Here is a 19,137-nt window from a genome sequence, read left to right on the forward strand (position 1 = left end):
TTACAGTAGTAATAGTAGTAGTAGTAGTAATAATAATAATAATAATAATAATAATAATAATATAAAAAAATACTTATTCTTCACCTCTGCCCCCCTCCATTGCAAAATAGGCAGTGTGGTGCAACAGTTAAGAGCAGGCATCCTCAAACTCCGGCCCTCCAGATGTTTTGGACTACAATTCCCATCTTCCCCGACCACTGGTCCTGTTATCTAGGGATCATGGGAGCTGTAGGCCAAAACATCTGGAGGGCCGCAGTTTGGGGATGCCTGGTTAAGAGTATTGGACTATGGCCCGGGAGACCAGGGTTCGAATCCCCATTCAGCCATGAAGGTGACCTTGGGCCAGCCTCCGTCTCTCAGCCTAACCAACCTCACAGGCTTGTTGTGAGGGTGAAGTGGGGAGGAGGAGAACCATGTATACCACCTCAATCTCCTTGGAAGATAAAGGTGGTACAGACACGTAACAAATAAATGAATAACTGCGAAATAAATGCGAAAAACGAATCGCTCCTTTGAAAACTCGACTCCAAAGCCAAGGTGGGGGAAAGAGGAAGAACGCTCACCTGGTCGTTGTGTCAAATTCAAAGGGGAAGATGATGTCGTTGCTGTTGCAGATCTCGCAGATGAAGCCCCTCTGGGTGCACAGGTCGCAATTGTAGACGTGGTGGGAGGCAAACTGAATTAGAGACTGGAGGAATGTCTCAAACACGCCGTCCGCTATCTAGGAACAGAGGAGGGCTATTAGCAGGTGGGAAGGGTGGTTGTAAAAGGTAAACCTTTATCTATGAGGCAGCTGTGAAGGTGATCAGCAGTGAGGCCAGGTGACCAGCTCACAGATAACAAAGCATCTGCAAAATGCAGGGCAAAAGGGAAATTTGGGCACATATTGGGGAGAGCACCAATGAGGTTCCATGCGAGCACTTAGCCCCCAAAGCTGTTTTCGAAGCTCTCTCGAGGCAAAGGAATACTGTAAAAGCTTGCTTCTGAGCATGCGCAGACCAGTTTCTCTGTTTCGGTTCAGCACGCTGCATTCTAACGTGTGTAGGTGAAGGGATGCCAGCCTTGGGCTGGGTCGTGGGGGGAATCGTAGATAGAGTGGGGTACGTTTTCCCGAGGCAAACTCTCGTTTCAGAAGTTTCCTCTTTCCAGATCTCCTACCTGCCTCAGGTCAGCCACGCTGTATTTATGGGGACATTCCAGGAGGTAGTGCCGGTGATCGAGCCTTTAGAAAGGATACAAAAGAGGAGGAGGAGCATCAGGAAGAGTTTATTAAGAGCTTTTTCCATCTGCTGCCAAGAGCTGTATAGAAGTCATATAATCCCTATGCTCCTAATTGGCTTGCAAGGACAGGGTGATAGGGAAGGCCACACACTTTCTTGTACAAGCATGTCTACGGTCAACCTCCTTTGGCTGTTTTCCCCAATCTCATTTCTCTGAATCTCCTGCTTATGGACCCCCCGTCCCGTCCCGCGCTTCTACATTTGCCACAGTTATAAAAAATGCTGTGAAAATGCTTTTTAAAAAAAGTTGTAAAGTATATATGGAATTTGCCATTAGCTCATCAGTGCCATCTATTGTCAGATTTGTATAATGCACTTAAAGGTAAAGGTACCCCTGACCGTTAGGTCCAGTCATGGACGACTCTGGGGTTGCGCGCTCATCTCGCTCTATAGGCCGAGGGAGCTGGCGTTTGTCCTCAGACGGCTTCTGGGTCATGTGGCCAGCATGACTAAGGTGCTTCTGGCGAACCAGAGCAGCGCATGGAAACGACGTTTACCTTCCCACCGGAGCAGTACCTATTTATCTACTTGCACTTTGATGTGCTTTTGAACTGCTAGGTGGGCAGGAGCTGGGACCGAGCAACAGGAGCTCACCCCGTTGCGGGATTTGAACCGCTGACCTTCTGATCAGCAAGCCCTAGGCTCAGTGGTTTAGACCACAGCGCCACCTGCGTCCCTGATGCACTTTAACTAATTTAACTAATGCACTTAAAACATTGTAAAAAAGAAAAGAAAAGGTAAAGGACCCCATGACTGTTAACTCCAGTGAAAGGAGACTCTGGGGTTGCGGCGCTCATCTCACTTTTGAGGCCAAGGGAGCCAGCGTTTGTTCACAGACAGCTTTCCGGGTCATGTGGCCAGCATGACTAAGCAGCTTCTGGCGCAATGGAATACCATAATGGAAACCAGAGCGCACGGAAACGCCGTTTACCTTCCCGCCGCAGCGGTACCTATTTATCTACTTGCACTGGCATGCTTTCAAACTGCTAGGTTGGCTGGAGCTAGGACCCCGTCACAGGGATTAGAACCGCTGACCTTCTGATAGGCAAGCCCAAGAGGCTCAGTGGTTTAGACCACAGTGCCACCTGTTTTTTTTAATAATAATTTTTATTAATTTTGCATAATGAAAAAATACATACACATAGATAACATATTATCCCCCTTTTTCTTACCCTCCCCTCCCTCCATGGGATCTCTCCTAGACCACAGTGCCACCTGTCTCCCCTAGCTGAGTCCAAAAGTTTCTAGGCCTCATGGGTTGAAGGACAGATTTTGTATAAGGTACAGCAATCCCCAAATTATATGCCGAGATGCACTAGTGCATTCCTTGGAAAACTAAACCACTATGTACCGGAGGATGAATCCCACCATTCTGTCCCTCCACTGATCCTGCTGCACAGAGCCTCTTCTCTCTTTGCCAGTGCAGAGGCAGTGAAATCTCTTTTAAGGGTTGCCTTGATGCTGCCTGTGCCTTAGCGGACAGACTTGGGGGAATCCCCGTAGTATCACCATTGCCCAGAAAGAAGAGCTCCACAACTGGGGAAGGTGAGGCAAGGAAGAGGTCTGCCCTTGTTCTAGGTCAAGAATATACATTTGTTCAGCAAAAAACTGTGCAGGTATCAAAAGTTTGGGGAACAACAGTATTGAAGGTACACAATATAGCCTTTTTTTCTCTTGGTGAGGATACACAGCTCTGCTTATTTCCTCAACAGCAGTATGTTTATGTTCTTCAACAGACATTTAAGCACATTCCAATTACTGTAGTGTTTTTTTTCCAAAAGCATTTTTTAATTTGATGATGGAACAGTGCGCTGGATAAGTAACTTGCAAGCAGCAAGTATTTGCAAGCAGCCTCAAGTACACTCCTAAGAATCCTGTTCAGCTGAGGACCAACTCTCCCTACTTTAGTGCAGCAAAAGAGGCTCTGCCCAAAACATCATTCTTTCTTTGAAAGTCATTCTTTCTTTGAGGGTTTATGGAGGACTGAGCATTCCTTTTTTGAAATGTACATAAAAAATGAAGCCAAGATCCTCAAGGACAGGCATCCCCAAACTGCGGCCCTCCAGATATTTTGGCCTACAACTCCCATGATCCCTAGCTAGCAGGACCAGTGGTTGGGGAAGATGGGAATTGTAGTCCAAAACATCTGGAGGGCCGAAGTTTGGGGATGCCTGCTCAAGGATCTGCATGACATTTTCCATGCATGTTAGCTGCCTGCTCTTATCCAGTTAGGAACATGGACAACAGAGAGTGGGTCAAAGGCTTGGGGCCTGGGAGAAGGGGGGGGTGGACCCTCTGCATCGTGAAGCCTCACCTCTTGCTGATCTCCTTCAGGGCCCCACTGCGGCAAAGGACCAGGTAGTCACCAAGGAGCTTTAGCTGCTCCCGGCTCTTGTAGATGCGGCTCATGTGGTCCACGTGGTCATAGAGGGTCTCGTTCACTAGCTTCAAGTTGATCAAGGGCTGGCTATGAATTTGGGACAGGAACTTCAGAGCCTGGCGGCAGACCTAAGAGATGAAAACACCTGTAAGTGTCCTACGTTGGCATCTAGGGAAGCCAGCCAGAGGGGGCATTATATAGGCTGGTTTGGATATTTCCCATTATCAGGTCCCATTATCTTCCTCTCAGCCTTGACAAACCCAGATTTTTTTGCAAGTAGTATCTGCCAAAGAATCAGGACCACAGAATGGGGACAAATAAGAAACTGTTATACGAATTTTAAGGTCTCAAATATAGAATATTCATAAATGCACACATATCTAAATGTATGAACCAAGTGTCTGAAATAGTACGGGAGGGCAACCCTGAAGCCATTTTGACTCTCCCAACGACCTCAAATATTCCTCTGCAGTAAGGGAGGCAAATGGGGAAAGCCTTCCCATTGTCTTTTTGCTTGCAAATCCTGTTTTAATGGAGTCTTTGTGTATGAATAGGGTGAGCCTGTGACCTGGATTCAGGAACTAAAGTATTAACCATCACAAAAGAATGGCCAGGCTGCCCAGGTAATGCAATCAGTGACCATTCTCAGGTATCCTAGCAGACAGGATTTCTGCTGTAGACCGCCTCCTTCTGTGATGTATGTGTGATATTTTAGGGGGGTGGTTGTGGGCTACAGGGTGAAATTTCAAAAGTCTGTATAAGAGCTTGCACACCATTTTGTCAGGGTTCTCCTCCCTCCTGCGTGTGGTGAGTGGGGACCCTGTTGCAACAGCTCCTTGAATAAAGATCAGGCTTACTAGATGCTTTTGCTTCTCAAAATACTCTGGTTGGCCTCTGTTATTTTCTCCTACCGATAGGGAACCCACTTAAGGACTCTATATGGCCACCAGAATAAGGGAAAGAGAGCAGTTTTTATTATAACAAAACGAACAATGCACGAACCACATCGGGAGTCAATCGGAGCAGTGTGCGCCTTCCTGCCCCCGCCTCCCCGGGGATGCTGCCACCCCAGGCCTGTGCCCTCTGTGCTCAAGTCGCCCAGACTTACCGGGCGCCTGGTGAGATCCCAGTTGTGAATCAGCCGCGAAGGAATCACGGACTCTTCATCCCAGTGGCAGCTGTCGCAATAGTAGAGGCCTGTGAATGCGCAGAGCTTGGGCTTCACGAAGGAAAAACCAATCTGCCTGGAGCAGCCTGGAAAGGAAAACAGAAACAGCTACGTCAGGGGTAGGCAACCTAAGGTCCATGGGCCGGATGCGGCCCAATCGCCTTCTCAATCCGGCCCATGGACGGTCTGGGAATCAGCGTGTTTTTGGGGCATAGGAATTTGTTCATTCCCCACCCCCCACCCCAAATATATAGTCTGGCCCACCATACGGTCTGAGGGACGGTGGACTGGCCCACAGCTGAAAAAGGTTGCTGACCCCTGAGCCACATTATACCTCCCCTGTCAGAGTACAGTGGTGCCTCGCTTAACGAATGCCCTGCTTAACGAAATTTCCGCTTAACGAAAGGATATTTCGAGCGGAGGTTGCCTCACTAGACGAATTCGTCTAGCGAATCGCGGTTTCCCATAGGAATGCATTGAAATTCAATTAACGCGTTCCTATGGGCAAAAAAAAAATTCCAAAAAAATTTCAATGCATTCCTATGGGATTCGCTAGACGGATTTTTCGTTATAAGAAAAGACCCGTGGAACGAATTAAATTCGTCTAGCGAGGCACCACTGTATCAGGCACTGGACTGAAGGGGGCGAGTTGTCTCTGTTCCACCCCCCCCCCTTCTCCTGGAGCTTCCAGAGGAGAGGAAGGCAGTATTGAATTATAGCAGTGGTTTGAGAAAGGTCACAGCTTAGAGACAGGCGAACAGAAGAGTTGGGAGGTGTTGGGAGAAGGGAGGGGGGGGAGACAGAGACAGAGCAGCCAGCTGACACGTTATCACTGGATATCATTTCTGACCCCCCTTCTCCCAGAACTCGGCGTTCGTTGAGGGTGCAAGAGCAAAGGACCCAGAGACAATTAGCCCCTGGGGACCACCGTAAGGGAAAGTGCTGTTGGTAGGAAGGGAGGCGGAAGGAGCTCAGTTGGAGCAACGCCATTAAGGGAGGCAGACTGCATTCCTTGTCTCTTGGTGTGATGATTGAATAAACTCATCAGTAAGAACCCTTTGTTTTTCTCTGCTCCTTGCGGCCACCGGGAGAGGGAGAGAATTCCCCCGAGCCTGAAACAGAGGCAGGGTGTCTCAGAATACCAGTTGCTTGGAATCGCTAGAATCGGAGAACGCCGCTGCACTCAGGTCCTTCGGCCTGATCTAGCTGGGCTCTTTTTATGCTAAGGGTTCCTAAGGTTGCTACAAACTGGCCCTTGGCAATTTTGAGAGTCTCCTACATCTGTTTACCCACCCCGTGCTCTGCTTTGCAGCCAACTTGCCACTCCCCAACCTACCCGCGCAGATGAAGCTCTGGCAGTCCAGGCCTTTCTCTGTGGGGATGGCGACCAGGTACTTCAGGAGGAAGCCATTCCCCTTGGTGGTACTTTTCAAAACGGCCTGCGAGTTCCCGTCCAGGTTGCCCCCCAGGCTCAAGGCCTCCTCCGCCGTCTCCAGGTACGACATCAGCACCCGGCGGACCAAGTCCCTCCAGTCGGCTGCCTCCTCCGCGTTCTCGGCTCTCAGCTTCAGCACCGCTTTCGACGTGATGACCTTGAAGAAGGCAGGGCCCCCCAGGCTCACATCGGGCAGGATGTCCTGTATGGTCTCGATACCGTAGCTGTTGCTCAGCGTTTTCTCCCCGTTCCGGGCCCTGAAGCACTTCAGGGCTTCTAAGGACAAGGAGAACACAAAAGGGGCCCACGTCTTTTCGGTTTCCAGGTACAGAACAGACTCCTTGACCGCATCCAGCTCGGGGTCCAAACCGCACGTCCAGTCCAGCCCGTTGCTGCCTGTCCCGTTGTATTGCAAGAGGGCCGAAAGCTCGCCGGGCGGACCACCGGCAGAGTTCGCTTCCGGGTCCTCCGCTGCTTCGGGGCCCTCCAGGGTCTCCCAGCCTTCGTCCGGCTGAGGCCTACATTTCTGAAGTGCCTCGTGTAGCCGGTCCAGCCAATCCTCTGCCTCGTCCTGAGAGGCGGCCCGGAGGCACAGCCGTTTGCCCGAGAAGGTCAGGTCAAAGCGTCCGTCGCTATGAGCTGCGCCCAGGCAATCGCACCGCAGCAGGGAACAGGTCTCCACGCACACCCGCTCCTCGCTGTCCACAAAAAGGCGCAGCTCCAATGGCGAAAGTTCGCAGAAGAACTCCTTCCAGATGCCCATGCCTCCTCGACGCTCCAGGGTCCCCAGCTTCAGCAGACCACGGAAAGGGTTTGAAAGGCCTGGAGGTGGAGGATTAAAAAAGAAGAAGAGTATTACACACCCAGCCAAAGTGATTCAGAAGTCATAAATAACGATGCTGCTGACCACCGTTTTGTCTTGTCTTTTGTCATAAATATTCAAAGGTGACAGAAATGAAATTTATGCACAAAGTAAACACACATACGTTAAGTTCATAAACCACATGTCTGAAACAGTACAGGGGAGCAATCCCGTGGCCATCTTGACTCTCTTAATGACCCCAAATGTTTTCTCTGCAGTAGAAGGAAGTGTCAGTCCTGCAATTCAGGGGGTTAGAATAGATGACCCTTGGGGTCCCTTCCAGCTCTACGATTCTATGATCTTGGAAATAGTTCTTTTCACTTGCAAAATCCTTCAAACCCTGTAAACAGATTTCTCACATGAATAAGGGAAGTCTGGGACAATGGATTTAAGAACCAAGGTATTTACCATTTTGAAAGAATGGCCCAGACTGACCAGGATAAGACAATCAGTGACCGTTATCTGATATCTTGAAAGACAGGAGGACAAGCCACACTCTCAAATTTCTCTTGTAGACTGCCTCTTACTGGTATGATGCTTGTAGGTGGTCTTTGGGCTAGGGGGTCTGGCAAATCCTAAAGTCTTTAAAAGTTGTTACACACTTTTATTCTAGGTCCTCCCCTCCTTGCAAGGGCGGGAACTATGTTGCAACAGGAAAAAAATAAAGATTTGCCTTGCTTTGACTGGTTCCTGCCTCTACATGTTATTCTCCGACTTAGGGGACACTGAGTCCCTTGGTGGGTAGTTGGGCTGCTAAAGCCAACCCCAAATTTATCTTCTATCACTTTCTCCTCCCTGCCCCATCATTCGTCCCATGGCAGAAAGACAGTTACCCATTTGCCTTCGGTGAACGACACTAAACCCCTTCGATTCCACCTCGGGGGACAGTTTGGGCTTCCTGGCCTTGGCTGAGGTCATGTGAAGCTTGTCTTGATCCAGAGTGCCGCTTGGTATTGATGGCTGGCTATCTGCAGGGCGCTCTGGCGAAGGACTGAGTGAACGGGAGAGACTTTTTGCTGTTCCGTCAGGAGGAGGAGAGGGAAGGTAAATGTCATCTGCGGTGATCCAGCTTGTTTTCTGTTGGGGAACAAAAAGAGCTGAATTCAGCTGGACTATTCAACAGGGACATTAACAAGTAGCAAACAACCTTTTTACCGCGCTAAGGACTTTATAGAAGTGGCACAATTCCTGCCTAGGCCCTGCAGTAGGGCTGGAAAGGCTGTGCCCCTTAGCGTAATTTCAAGTAGCAGAGGGTGGGGAGCCCAAGGGGGAAGGAGGGGGGGGAACCAGGATGAAAAGCCAAAAGAAATGGAGAGATTGAAGGAGGGGAAATAAGTCTCCCATGAGCAATTAGTTCAGCCCCCCGACAACACTGGCCCAGCTTTCTCCCAACATCCTGCTCGGACATGGAGGAAAAGGGAGGGAAAGGGGTTTCCAAAAGAGAAAGAAAAGTAGGGTGTTTGACCCCCAACCATCACCTGCATGAGCCTCCCTCAATGGATTTAGAACAGGGTCAGTATTTGTAGTGGGTAGGTTTATCAGTGGCTAAGACCTAAATGGAGACCCCTTGATCCAAGTCTAAATACACCCTGATGACCATATGGTGGGAGCAATCAATAGGGGAGGCATTGAATAGAGGTGGTTGTTATCCCAAGGGTGGCCTGTTTTAAATTAAGGCGGTCAAAACTGTCAAATTTAAACCATCAAAAAAAGACACCAGTGATAAAACTTGATCTAAAATGAAAGCTCACATACTTTTTGAGCAAGCGTGCATTCTAACTGTGTGCTCTAATGATACTTATATAGGACACTTAAAGGTAAAGGGACCCCTGACCATTAGGTCCAGTCGTGACCGACTCTGGGGTTGCAGCGCTCATCTTGCGTTATTGGCCGAGGGAGCCGGCGTACATCTTCCAGGTCATGTGGCCAGCATGACAAAGCCGCTTCTGGCGAACCAGAGAAACACACGGAAACACCGTTTACCTTCCCGCTGTAGCAGTACCTATTTATCTACTTGCACTTTGACGTGCTTTTGAACTGCTAGGTTGGCAGGAGCTGGGACCGAGCAATGGGAGCTCACCCTGTCACAGGGATTCGAACTGCCGGCCTTCTGATCGGCAAGCCCTAGGCTCTGTGGTTTAACCCACAGCGCCACCTGCGTCCCTAGGAGACTTAGGTAACCGCAATTCAAAACGTCTGGCCATGCTGCCCACACAGCTTTTGGTATTGCAGAACCAAATATGTCTCCTTATGAAGGATACTAAGCAAGATAATTTACTTGAAGCTTTAGGCCACTATCTTATCCACCCTTAATCAGAAACAAGCCCCACTGATCAAAGCGGAGTAAGATTTGGCTGTGGCATAAGATTATCTGAAAGCAAAATTACTGAGCGCAAAATTGTTTAAATGGTTTAAAGGTTACTAATTTCTTCCAAACTGAACACATTGCAGCGCTCAAGGAGTTGGGCTTCAGGGTCTATGCTAGGGTTACCACCCAGATTTGTGAATAAGTCCCCGGGCAAATTCCATCCCCCGAATGTCCCCGGATTTCATCTAATGTCCCCGGTAAATGCAGCAACAGCAGTCTCAGCAGCCCGGAGCAGTTGGCTCTGGCTGGCTTCAGGAGCTGCTCGGAAGTCCCCATACGATGGTGGTGCAGGGGCTCAAAGATGCAGCTTCCGGGCTGCCTCCACTTTCCCTGACCCCAGAAACTAAGCTGTGAAGGGAGGCTTCATGTTGCCTATCGGAGCAGCCTCCCAACTCCTACTTGCATGCAAGCAGGAAGGGGCAGGGATCTCTGTTAGGCAACAGGAAGCCTCCCTTCCCAGCTGAGGGATCCCCGCCCCCTCCTGCTTGCACGCAAGTAGGAATAGGATTGGGGCTGCTCCAATGGGAAGGGAGGCATCACACTGCCCGATCCTTGCCATCGCCACCGGTCTTGGCCCTCCTTCTCCACCTTCTATGCCTGACCCACTGCGCACCGCTTCCCCACCACCACCACCAAAGAACCAACGACTCAGGAACTACCCAGGCTCATGGAGAAAGGAGATAGAAGCCTCAGAGGAACGGGAAATGTGGTGGTTGAGGTCAAGGCAGAGGCGGCTCCTCTGCCACCGCCATTGCAGCAGCATAAACATCCCGAACGTGTAGTGTATGTATGTATGTATGTATGTATGTATGTATGTATGTATGTATGTATGTATGTATAGTGTCCCTGGATTCATTAAAAAAAATCTGGTAACCTTAGTCTCTGCGGGCTGAGTTGACGATCCCAGTGAAATACAGGATGACATGATTGAAGCAATGATTCTGCAACATCAGCTTTGTTGGACTGGTCATGTTGTGAGATGCCTGATTATCATCTTCCAAAGCAACTACTCTATTCTGAACTTAAAAGTGGAAAGCATAACGTTGGTGGTCAACAAAAGAGGTTTAAAGACTCTCTCAAGGCAAATCTTTAAAAATGTAGTATTAACACCGACAACTGGGAATCATTGGTCTGCGAGCGCTTCAATTGGAGAACAGCCTTTATACCAAAGGCTTTGAAGACGCTCGAACTCAGGACGAAAGGGAGAAACGTGCTGAGAGGAAGGCACACTTGGCAAACCCTCACCGTGATCAACTCCTCCCCAGAAAGCTATGTCCCCACTGTGGAAGGAAGTGTGGATCCAGAATTGGCCTCCACAGTCACTTACGGACTCACTGTTAAGACCATGTTCATGGAAGACAAGCTTACTCGGCTACGAGGGATCACCAAAGAAGAAGGGGGCATCACAGACAACTAAGAGCCTTCTGGTACTTAAAAAACTAACAAATTTGTGTTAAGTTCAGATTTAATTTTGAATGAGGTTATCTTAAAGAGAGAGAAAATTATAACAGAAACTTCAGAAAAAAGTATTTAAATTTTTTTTTAAAAAAAATCCACCTATTGTTAAGCATAGAATCATAGAACTAGAGACTTGGAAGGGACTCCAAGGGTCATCTAGTCTGACCCCGGGCAATGCAGGAACCACCTTGATTATCATTATGGTTAATAATTTGTGTATCACTAGAAAAATGACAAGCACCATGTCCCCTAGAGATCTGCAATACATTCAGGAATTTGAAATATTGGTTCAGCCCTGCACGGGATTTCTGCCTTGTTTGCCCTGGCAGTAGCTTTGCAAGACAGATGATTAATATGCCTATTTTATAGATGAGGAACCAAGGCAATGATTTCCGCCTGGTGAGTCACGGGCTGAGATGTGATATAAACTCATGCCTCCCAGATCTCCATACAGTAGACACAAGACCCACGGTGACTGGTTAGGGGAACGCCTATCCGAAGTCTTAAGAGGACGCAGTGCAGCAAGCTCTCAACCGCTGAACCTTAAGGTTTTAAAGGGCTCTCCTCTGTAGAATGCAGAGCAGGTATTTGGGCAGGTTGACTCAAGCAGCATGACATCACTTCCTGCTGCGTGCGTAACGTGTAGATTGGCTGACCGCCAGGTATGAGAGAGAGAGGCTTCCTTTGGAGGCACAAAGAGGAAATGGAATTGGGGAGAGGACGTTTCCAATTAACTGCAAGGAAAAGCATTTCCTGACCTGCAAAGTAACTGCTTCATCAACACCACTCACTCTTGAGCTGGTCTATAACCATAATAAACAAATGAAACACCACTCACTGACTGAGAGGAGCAGGAGAGACTCTGCTAATTCTTGTACCTATAATGAATATTAAGTCACAAGAGGCAGGTTGACGCCAGACCAACAGCCACATTTGAGCACACTAAGCCTCCCCACGCCCCCTCAGGTTCCCAGAGGATCGTGAATGAACAGTGAGATCATTCAATAAATAGTGAAAATAAAAACTCAAGAAGGACTAGTCAGGCTAATTCGGGCTGGGGGAGGCGGGCGGGCAGGGATGCCCTTTTAAAATCGCAGTACGATCTCCTAAAATTCCAAGCTTGGCCAAGAAGTCAAAAACCCTCTAGTGCACCAAACACATTCACAAAACTTCAGGGACACGCTGTCACTGGGCTTTTGAGCAAAACATTTGTGCTTTCGCCCTTGCCACCAGAGCTATAAGGAAATCCCATCTTGAATTTTCTTTTCACAAGAGCAAAATATTAAAGATTTTAACAGGACCTCATGGGATTTGGTTCACTGGAAGGACAGATCGTGAAGCTGAAGTTCCAATACTTTGGCCACCTCATGAGAAGAGAAGACTCCCTGGAAAAGACCCTGATGTTGGGAAAGATTGAGGGCACTAGGAGAGGGGGACGACAGAGGACGAGATGGTTGGACAGTGTTCTCGAAGCTACGAACATGAGTTTGACCAAACTGTGGGAGGCAGTGCAAGACAGGAGTGCCTGGCGTGCTCTGGTCCATGGGGTCACGAAGAGTCGGACACGACTAAACGACTAAACAACAACAACATGGGATTTGGGGGGAGACAAGATATGACTTACAGGTGAGATTGGCGAGAGAAGTCGTCCTGTCCTTGGATGGCTTTCCTCATGGATAACAACTTGACTGATCCTATATTTAGCCCCTCCTCTCTTGATGCTACGATGAGTTTGGGGTGCACCCGCTACTCCTTTCGCGACGTTTTCTGTGTCCAGCGCAGACGCTTGCTGGACCCGGGTACTGGGAGCTGCTTCCTTGGTTTGAGGTGGGTCACCTGGACTTGGAAGCTGTGAGTCTGCCGCGTCAGGAGGTGGTTTGATGTTGGCAGTGTGTTTAGCTGTTACAGGACAAGGAAGGCGTGTGGTGCAGAGATCAGTGGCGGGACAGGGGCACTGCAGTGAGGAAGAAGCCGACAGGGTGTCAACTTGCTTGGCTTCTGCCGATTCCGGCTTTCCCTGTGCTCTGCTGAATTCTGCTAGCACCCTTGAAAGAAAAACAAAAGTTTAAAACAAAACTCAAACATATGTGTGTGGGGGGCATGTTATCTGTTTGATCGCATCTCCCACTATACCGTGTGCTATGCCAGGGTTTCCCAAACTTGGGTCTCTCTCCAGCTGCTTTTGGACTACAACGCCCATCATCCCTGACCCCATTGGTCCTGTTAGCTAGGGATGATGGGAGTTGTAGTCCAAAAACAGCTAGAGATCCAAGTTTGGGAAACTCTGTGCTATGCCAACAGAGGCAAGTAATCCCCTTTGGACATCAAATGATCTCCAGGCTCATTATCTTCTAAGACACCAATTCTAGCCTGAAATAAGGAATTTTAGCACACTAACAAATGTGTTAGTTCTATGCACTGAGTTGGATAGTAAGATTAATGCAAAGGAATTTGCTTTTTTGTGTGGTTTAGCACTCCCTTTTGAGAATGGAGTGGATAGGTATACAGAAAGTAACACGGCGGGTAGTATGTTGTGACTCAGACATGAGTTCAAATTCTTCCTTAGCCACCCCCAGCCACAGCTTCCTCATCTCGTACAAAAGGGTGTTGTGGACCTGGAAGATGGCTTAAAAGGTATTTTCAGGCACAATACCTATTGCAGTATTTGCTTAACACCAATAAATGTCAAAATGGAAAGCTAGTGTGGCTCTTCCTTCGATACTGGGAATTATCTGCTGAGTTCAAAAAGCTAAAGAGGGTAGAGGAGGTTGTGTTGGGAAAGCTACAACTAAAAAGTTGTAGCTTTGTATACGTGTCAGTAATGGGTGATTTCCTCTGGGATCCACAGCTTCCTCTGGGATCTTAGCTTCACACCACGTATGTATTAGTCATCTAATAGAATGCCTTAAGCACTCTATTAGCACTTTGGCTCACCAAGGTGAATGGTGATTGTGTGGTACCATAATGTTCTGTCTCTCTGGGCTTTTTTACTAGCAGTGCAATCCTAGGTAAAGGTAAAGGGACCCCTGACCATTAGGTCCAGTCGTGACCGACTCTGGGGTTGCGCGCTCATCTCGCATGACAAAGCCGCTTCTGGCGAACCAGAGCAGCACATGGAAACGCCGTTTACCTTCCCGCTGTAGCGGTTCCTATTTATCTACTTGCACTTTGATGTGCTTTCGAACTGCTAGGTTGGCAGGAGCTGGGACCGAGCAACGGGAGCTCACCCCGTCGCAGGGATTCGAACCGCTGACCTTCTGATCAGCAAGCCCTAGGCTCATTGGTTTAACCACAGCGCCACCTGGGTCTGGGCTTTTTTACTAGCAGTGCAATCCTAGGCGTGCTTATTTATTTGAAAAAACACAGTGGGGTTTATTCCCAGGTAAGTACGGTATGTTTTTAGGATTGCAGCTTAGATCAGGATACTGGGCTTAAAAGACAATGACTTCAGCTTCTGCGAACAGTACGGCAACACCTTTTCGGTAATAAACCTCACTATGCTACTCAGAAGCAACTATCCTCAATTAGCGCTTTCGCTGTTTTCAATCTGAGAGTATTATTTGAGGCTGAGAAAGCACCTCTCTATTGGCTGTGTAAGTATGTGATCAAGTTCTCTAATTAGTCAAATTTGTGATCTGGACTGGGCTACGCATAATACTGCAAGCCGCCCTGCGATCCTTGGATGAAGGGCGACCTATAAATTTAATAAAACAAAAAGAAAGAAACTCTGACCACTCAACCTGGTAGAAATATCATGTTAACAGATTCAAAACCAGACATCGCATGCCAACTGTGGGCAAGCCCCTTGTCCATTGGCTGCACTGCTGTGATGTCACGGACCATTCCAAGCAGAGAGTTGAAAACTGGAAGTGGAACGTATGTTCATCGGGGAGTTGGGGACACTTCATATATACTCAAAGGGGCAGGAAATGCCTGACAAAGAGGTCTAACAATATCAGAGCAACTTTCTGTTAGGTAGGGGAAGAAGGTTGGTTTCCATACATTAATCCAGCCTTCTATGCATGATTTTAATAATATGCTGTTATCCACCTGGAACCTCCCAGGTTCACCAAGATAAAGATTAGGAAAAAATAAAATAAACTCATTGCCAAAGTAAGATATGGTAAGGTCTAGGCGAAATCTGGTTTTCAATATCGTTATATAAAGGTATAATAAAGGTAAAGGACCCCTGGACGATTAAGTCCAGTCAAAGGCGACTCTGGGGTTGCGGCACTCATCTCACTTTCAGGCCGAGGGAGCCGGCATTTGTCCACAGACAGCTTTCCGGGTCATGTGGCCAGCATGACTAAACCAATTCTGGCGCAACAAAACACCATGACGGAAACCAGAGCGCACGGAAACGCCATTTACCTTCTTGCCACAGCTGTACCTATTTATCTACTTGCACTGGCGTGCTTTCGAACTGCTAGGTTGGCAGAAGCTGGGACACAGCAACGGGAACTCACTCCGTCGCAGGGATTTGAACCGCCGACCTTCTGATCGGCAAGCCCAAGAGGCTCAGTGGTGATATATCACCAGCTGAATACTGTGATATGCTGATATATCATGAGGTCTGGAATGTATCTCGGTGCCTTCTCCCTCCCCACCTTAGAAACGGCTGAGATACATTGCCCACTTCCAATGAGCAAGCCCCCGTACCATTCTGGCTCATGCAAGCTGGACGGGCATGGGGGCTTCCTTAAACTGCTCAACTGTGGGGTGGGAAGCCTCCTGCCCCCCCCCCCAACTGTGCAAGCCCCAATGCATCTCTGGCTTGTGCAAGAAGGAGGGGCAGGCAGGTAGGCAGACAGAGCCCAAGAACATGCTTGCCCCAAACCTTCTCAGGCTCCAATCGCCTGCCTGCCTGCGCCTTTGCTGTCTGCAGGCAATTTGACCTAGGAATACATCGTGACTCCCTGCCCACTGTGGTGCGTTGCTAGCTCAGAATGTCTGAAACCGGTATCAGGATCTGAACACCAATTTACCAATACATCGCCCAGCTCTAATAAGGTCTGCCCCTTTCCTTCGCATACTCACTCTTGGAGGGACTGGTCCAAGTCTTTTGCTGTTGCAAGTTCAGTGTCCTCCGAGATTGGCTCCTCACCCCTGTCCGCGTTCTGCGTGGCAGCAGATGTCCCAGGGGGAAGGCCGTCGGAGCCGAGGCTGGAGGACAGCTGTGAGGAACCTGTTGTGCTGATGCTCAGGTCGGATGCTGTGAGTTTCTCTGCCTGTTGGCTTTTGACGGCAGGCAAGAGTGCTGGGGAAGCCTCGGCGTCATCTGAGCCAGAAGACAGCGAGAGGGAGCCCAGCGATTCTTTCCTCCGGGGCTCCAAACTCACAAGCGGCTCTGAGGCTGGGCAAAGTCCCGACAGGGATAGAGGCGTGAACGTCCATTCGTTCAAGACTGCCGACTTGTAGGAGAGGTCGAAAGCCAGGGAGGACAAGCCTTGCAGGTAAGTGAGAAGGAACTCAACCTCCTCGGTGTCCAGAAGCAGGGCTGGGGAATGGTAATACTCGTAGAGGTGGGCTTTCTCGTGGAGCAAGAGCTTCAGGTAGCATTCCATTAGGCCGTCATTCAGTGCCAGCCTTAGCCAAGCACGACAGCGGCCCACGTCTGTGTTGATGAAGTCCAGGTGTTCCAGCTCAGAAATGATGTTTCTGGAGAAAAGTAAAGAGAGAAGCAGGAAAGGGGGAGAGAGCACAAGGCCCATTAATGCTGCAGCTCTGAAGGACCTCGGAAAGGGGGGGTTGTTTAAAAACCAGAAGCTTTTTTATCCCCCATTCCTCCTCTGACCTGTATTCATTGTCCCACCCCACCCCAAAGCCTTCCTCTTCTGAGGCTCCCCCCTTTGAGGTTCTCCGACAGAGACCTCCAGCCACTCCTCATGGTCCAGCCAGCCCCTGACACTTTTTTGCCTATATCTGCCTAAATTCCTAGCAGGACTTTCAAGAAGAGATGAGAGGTCCCTCCATCAGCCACACCCCCTTGAACTTTGGTTATCCACCGTAAGCAGAAATCTCACATTTGCATCTCACTGCCCGACTCCATCCCCAGCAATGTTCAAACACGTAATATCAGCCGATTTGGCTGATGGCTGTAATCTCCACCCTCAAAAGCGGCTGTCTTCCCCACCTCACCTGTGTGTGATAGTTTTCAGCAGGGCCCAAAAGGCTGGCTGGGGAAGTGGCAGGCGGCCGCCAAATTTTCTCCCTTTTGCTCCCGATTCTGCCTTGATGTGCTTGGCCTTCAAGCCATGCACAAACACTGCTTCGAGGGCGCAGCAGAGGGTGTTCGCATCTCCATCGTCACTGGTTACGAGGGCGTCGGAGGTCACGTAATGTTTCTGCAGCGCTTTGATGGAGTTCACCAGATGTGTCTTGATCAACTAGGGTAGCACAAAACAGAGGCTGTATTAGGTTAGGGCCAAGATTAAAGAAAGCCCCCCTCCCTAAGGATATTGCCAAAATGTTGAGGACAGCAGGAAGGGCTCAATTGGAGCGCACTGTGTTAAGAGCCGAAGGGTGGCTAAAATGTTTAAAACAGATAATAAATGTTGGAAACGTAAAGAAAAAAGAGGGTACCTTTTACCATGTGTGGTGGGAATGTAAGAAAGTGAAGGACTTCTGGGAAATGATTTATAATGGGATGAAAAAAATGTTGAAATATACATTTGTTAAAAAACCAGAAGCCCTTCTATTGGGTATTGTGGGTACAGAAATTCATAAGAATGAAAAAAAAAGTTTTTATATACGATAACTGCATCAAGGATACTATTAGCCCGAAGATGGAAACAAGAAGAAATACCAACTAAAGAAGAACGGCAAGAGAAACTGATGAACTATGCTGAGATGGCGAGACTAACAGGGAAAATTCTGAACCAGCAGGACCAGACTTTCCTAAAGGAATGGAAGAAGTTTTTGATATATTTGGAAAGCAATTGCAAGCAATTGACATCGCTTGTAGGGTTAAAAGAAGTTTTGTAAGGAGCAATTTATAAATTATTGTGAAAAGAATTATAAATAGATGTATTAGAAATTTGAATTTATAGCAATAATAATAGTAACAAAATGCATAATTGGAAAGACTTTAGAAAACCATCAGTCAAGGTTGAAGGAAGTCTTAGGCTGTGATAGCCAAAAAATTTGAAATGATGTTTAAAAGGATGTTATGCTGGAAAATATGTGTAAAAACTAATAAAAAATATTTTTTTAAAAAAAAAAATCTGAACGGTTGAGAAGAGGATTGTGAAGCTAAGGCTATAAACACAAGGTGCTATTTATGTACTATTTCAGACCTACGTAGTCATATGATCAGATTCAAGTTACCTAAACTACGTCTGTTTGAGCAACAAATGTGAGAGCAATAAATGTGAGAATATCAGCGCCCCTGAAGCAATGGCACTGATTATAGCTCAGTAGGTTAGATCATGGTGCTGGTGATGCCAAGGTTGCAGGTTTTATCCCTGTATGGGACAGGTGCATATTCCTGCATTGCAGGGGGTTGGACTAGATGATCCTCAGGTTCCCTTCCAACTCTACAATTCTATGATTAAGGAGATATCACAACTTGATATTGAAATTACCTGTTAACATTTTCCTTCTGGTGTTGTCATCTTACAGCTGATCATGCCCATCCGCAATACTTACAAGATCTACATTTTCCAACTATGCCATCTGCCTTCCCCAATAGCAAAAGAGGATGGTCAGAGGAGGAGATTATTTGTATATTATTTACTATACTGCCCATGGGCTGAAAACCCTACAAGTAGTTTTCTATCCAAGTTGTTGTAGACCTTTTCTGTGCTTTCAGGTTTTATAAAGATTTGCTTCCTGTTGTTGAATCATGATAAAAATATGGTGCCAGCAGAAAAAGAATATTTTTACACAACTTGACATAAATTTCTCCAGGCTGCTGTTGTTGCCTTTTTTATTTAAGCCTACTGGTAAACACCTTCTGCTTCCTCCATTTGTATACAGCGGTACCTCGCAAGACGAAATTAATTCGTTCCACGAGTCGTTAAGTGTTGCGATAATTTCGTCTTGTGAAGCGCAGTTTCCCATAGGAATGTATTGAAATGTAATTCATGCGTTCCTATGGGGGGGGGAGCGCAAAAAAGGCGCCGACTCACCCGCCACGGCCGGATGTTTTTCAGGGGGAAGCAGGAGGAGGGCCAGGGAGAGGCTCC

The 19,137-nt window shown here is 48.0% G+C and overlaps 1 protein-coding gene across 4 annotated transcripts in view; it reads right to left on the reverse strand.

The window, feature by feature from the left end:
• Positions 1-19,137, reverse strand: part of PLEKHM1 (pleckstrin homology and RUN domain containing M1) — a 37,080-nt gene that overhangs the window by 2,857 nt on the left and 15,086 nt on the right. For all 4 annotated transcript variants that reach the window (XM_035135890.2, XM_035135892.2, XM_035135891.2 and 1 more), the window contains exons 3-11: positions 17,090-17,337; positions 15,989-16,609; positions 12,576-12,996; positions 7,959-8,202; positions 6,165-7,085; positions 4,769-4,914; positions 3,595-3,788; positions 1,159-1,222; positions 564-721 (exon numbers count right to left, since the gene is read on the reverse strand). In XM_035135890.2, the coding sequence (XP_034991781.2) occupies positions 564-721; positions 1,159-1,222; positions 3,595-3,788; positions 4,769-4,914; positions 6,165-7,085; positions 7,959-8,202; positions 12,576-12,996; positions 15,989-16,609; positions 17,090-17,337 (3,017 nt within the window). The remainder of the gene's footprint in view (positions 1-563; positions 722-1,158; positions 1,223-3,594; positions 3,789-4,768; positions 4,915-6,164; positions 7,086-7,958; positions 8,203-12,575; positions 12,997-15,988; positions 16,610-17,089; positions 17,338-19,137) is intronic.

Source organism: Zootoca vivipara, chromosome 13 (genome assembly GCF_963506605.1).
Source record: "Zootoca vivipara chromosome 13, rZooViv1.1, whole genome shotgun sequence".
In the NCBI taxonomy this organism is placed as follows: Eukaryota; Metazoa; Chordata; class Lepidosauria; order Squamata; family Lacertidae; genus Zootoca; species Zootoca vivipara.